Source organism: Fusarium phalaenopsidis, assembly GCF_050370095.1.
Source record: "Fusarium phalaenopsidis strain FUZ10S chromosome Unknown contig_32300, whole genome shotgun sequence".
In the NCBI taxonomy this organism is placed as follows: Eukaryota; Fungi; Ascomycota; class Sordariomycetes; order Hypocreales; family Nectriaceae; genus Fusarium; species Fusarium phalaenopsidis.
Window position 1 is genome coordinate 123,944 of NW_028145406.1, and position 3,480 is coordinate 127,423.

At 53.9% G+C, this 3,480-nt stretch overlaps 1 protein-coding gene across 1 annotated transcript; it reads left to right on the forward strand.

Moving 5' to 3' along the window:
• Positions 1–1,965: 1,965 nt before the first annotated feature.
• Positions 1,966–3,176, forward strand: LRP88_07372 (uncharacterized protein; the record flags this gene model as incomplete). Its single annotated transcript, XM_083243902.1, has 2 exons — positions 1,966–2,522; positions 2,702–3,176. The coding sequence occupies 2 exons, from the start codon at positions 1,966–1,968 to the stop codon at positions 3,174–3,176; spliced, it is 1,032 nt and encodes a 343-aa protein (XP_083100337.1).
• Between the last annotated feature and the right edge of the window lie 304 nt (positions 3,177–3,480).

Consider the following 3,480-nt stretch of genomic DNA (forward strand, 5'->3'; position numbering starts at 1 on the left):
CTGCAACTCCTCTTATTCATTTGGATCAACATGGAACCCCTTTCTCGACATCAGATTGCTGATGCCTACTTCGTTTCCTCACTGTCACTATTTGGGGTCCCTGTTTTTGTCGTCGTATACGCCATGCGCGGAGCTCCCTGGTTGAAGAAGTGGCGCTGGAAGTGCCTGATGGCGGCGTGGGCAATCCTGGAGCTCTCTAGCTTGGCCGTTTTTGCTGTACAAACCAGAGAGAAGACCAAGATACCGTGGCCCCCTATGAGATCTATGTATGGGATCTTCGTAATGTCGTCCCTGTGGGGGATTTCCATATTGCAAGTAACATAGGAGTCTATTCCCCGCGATACACTCGTTCTAAACCAGTGGCTAATTTAGGTCACTGCTGTTATCTACCAACTCGGGTCTCGCACTCCCTTAAATAAATTCGCAGGGTGTACGGTGATTGCTGGGCGTATCGAGGTCTTAATCATCGTCATCTTGATGCTTACGATTCCTCAAGGCACGGCCTACATCGAGATCGTATGCGTTATAACACCATTTACATCTCAGACTATCACCATTATGATGATGATACATCATGCCCTTCACACCGCGCCAGGGCAGACCACACCTAGGCCTCGGGCCTTGGGTTCTATATGGGTTAGCCTGGCTATGATCGTCATCTCAATAGTCGCGGTTGTGCTTTCAGTCACTGGACTCTACCAGAGTGCTCCCATGATTCACGGCATCCTCTACGCCAGAGACCCAATTACGGCCTTGCTATCTGTAAAGAAGGCGAAGCCAAGTCTCCCTCCCCCGGATGCATATCCAGAGATTCCGCTGGCTCTTGATGCTCTGCCGAACTCGACGCCATCTCTCACTCATGGCACATCTCGGCCAACGTCCTCGGGCACGCATCCTGCACCTCATTACTCTCCGTGTTAAAGCTACGATCCCCCTGTCGACGCTGCTAGCTTAGGTACTCCAAGCCTATAGGATGGGCTCTTCTTAAACACCGTTGGCTGAGGGAAACTGCGCCACTGGAACTAAGCGGGCCCGGCATCTGTGGTCCGCTTCACTGCCTTGCACTGGAGAGCTGCAGTGCTACTCGGTATCAAGATGCTGCAAGCCCTGGTCACGGCGGCAGAGACAGTGACGAGAGGCGTGGGGGCAAGCTTGTGTTGTTGGGCCGTCTGGCCACTTATACCTCAGATCTAAGCCATGAGGCTACGGCCTGAAGGATGGTGGGATGAAAGACTCGGGTATAAAGGCCATGCCCTCCTCCGAGTTGAAGGCGACGCTTTCCTCTCCTCTTTCCCATCATCTTTTTCCCTTCTTGCCTCTGCGTTTCGACAGTTTGCCCTGAACAGCTCTTGCCACAATGCCTCCCACCAGCCACCAGCCAGAGAAAGATCATGCTGGGTCTGAGCCCCCTTCTTTCGAGCCTCGAGCCTGCCGTTCTGGCCTTCCTCTCGTTCTCGATGCTATCTCCAGGTTGGAGACGAACGCGAGCAACTCGACCGAAGCTTGAGGTCGGCTCTGAGCCAGCAGTTTGCCCGAGAACAACACCGGATACGATCCTTCGCTCGCAGACTCTGCCATCATCTCGACAGCCTGTGCAGGAACGATTCGAGCCCCGTGATCCAAGAAGTCGACGTCGAATATAGACAGAGTCATGAACAACCTGACGGCAGCGATGTCAGAGTCCGAGGTGGTGTTGCGTTTGGATATGCCACAAGGCCTCCGAGCTCTATTCAGCCAGCACACATTGCCGATAATGAGGATAACAGCATCGTGCTCAGCAACAGGGTATTGAGCATCGACACAAAGCCATGCGCAGTCCACAAGCAGTCTCCCTTTCAGTCAACCGACGGTAGGAGTTCGCTGCCAATCCACGTTGAGAAGGTGGATGAGAGAGACACACTGACTTCAGAACCTTCCTGTAACGCGGTCTTCATACCCATCGACATGGAACCGAGAATTGAAACCATGCCTCCGGAAAAGACACCCTCTCCAACCGATCCCACAAGAGAAACTTCCTCAAGGCAGAGAGACAATATCGAGCAGGGCTGCCTTCGACTTGTGGATGAAACCATCGCTGACTTCGTCCATGGCAGTCACGAGCAGGTCCGCCTTTCCAGTTTTCCGGAGAACTCGCGAGCAACCTACAAGGATTTGCACAACTCTCTCGGAAGCGAGGCGGAGGCTAGGGCCCAATGGTCGCACGGTTCGGCGTTGGCTTGCCGGCTAGAGGCAGCTGATGGAGAGCGAAAAAAAAAAGCGGCCATCCGCTATGCGCTGACGGCGATTGACTGGGCTAGATGGCACGCATCTCAAGAGAAGCTAGCCGGCAGTCCTGTGGCACCCGAGAAGCCTGCGCAAGAAGTGTTGGCGAGAGTTCTTGGTCCCAAGCCCGAAGATGACGAGACCAGCAAGGAGGGATGGGAACGACACCGCAGGAGGCTCAGCACGCACCTGAAACGTGGACGAAAGTGGTCGCGGCTGGTGAAGGACCTCGGCTTCGGTATCCTGGTCAAGGATGCATGGTATACTCATCCTTGGAGTATTAAATGGAGGCTGATTGACTAGCCTGGGGTAGGTAACTCATCCATCCCCCAGAAGCGCCACTGAATACTCTGGTCAGAGGGCTGCTAAGCAGCCCGGAGAAGATGGCCGTCTTGGGGCTCCTGGAGGCTCAACTGGCATTGCTCTTGGAGACAGGTAGGACGAGCCCGGGCAAGTTTCGCCATGACTTAAGGAGCGCAAGCCTGTCGTCCCCAAGCCCAGCGCTGTCTACCGGATGTATCGAGCTTAGCGCCTTGTCTGAGCAGATCCAAGACTCCATCACTGGCGACATGCTTCTTGTCGAGGGCACTGACTTCTTTTTCGGCGTGGACTCGATCCGAAGGTTGAGTGGGAGGACGTGGCTTAACGACGAGGTCATACTCGCTTGCCTACACCTGTCTGATAAACTTGCGTTTGTCCGCGTCGGCTTCTCTGTTTCAATCCCTCAGCAGATGCAAGCCCATAGCCTAATGCAGCGCCCGTTCAAGAGGGTGGTGGAGCAGATGGCGAAATGGCACCGTCAGGTGGGGGCAGGAACTCGCCTGGTGTGCCTCTTTCCTCTCTTCCAGAGCCAGAGCCAATTCAGTCTCCTCGAAATCAACGAGAGGGAAGAGTCTATCTTCCACTATGACTAGATGGGCGAAACAGAAAACACTGATATCAAGGTTCGCAGAGTGAGTGATCTGTCAAGGAGGAGCATGATACTAATTATTTGATAGGAGATATGTGAGAAAAAGCTCCCTCGTCTTCGATACATCGAGAAGGTGTGTGGCCTGCATGCCAGTATTTTGGAGATTAAACTTGGCTAACGCCGAGAAAACAGAGAGCATTACGTCAACGCGACGGACATAGTTGTGGTCCGCTTGTCATTCGGCATGCCCAGTATCGGATGCTGGGCCGGCCTGTCATCTCCGAAGGAACCGACACATATGATGCGAG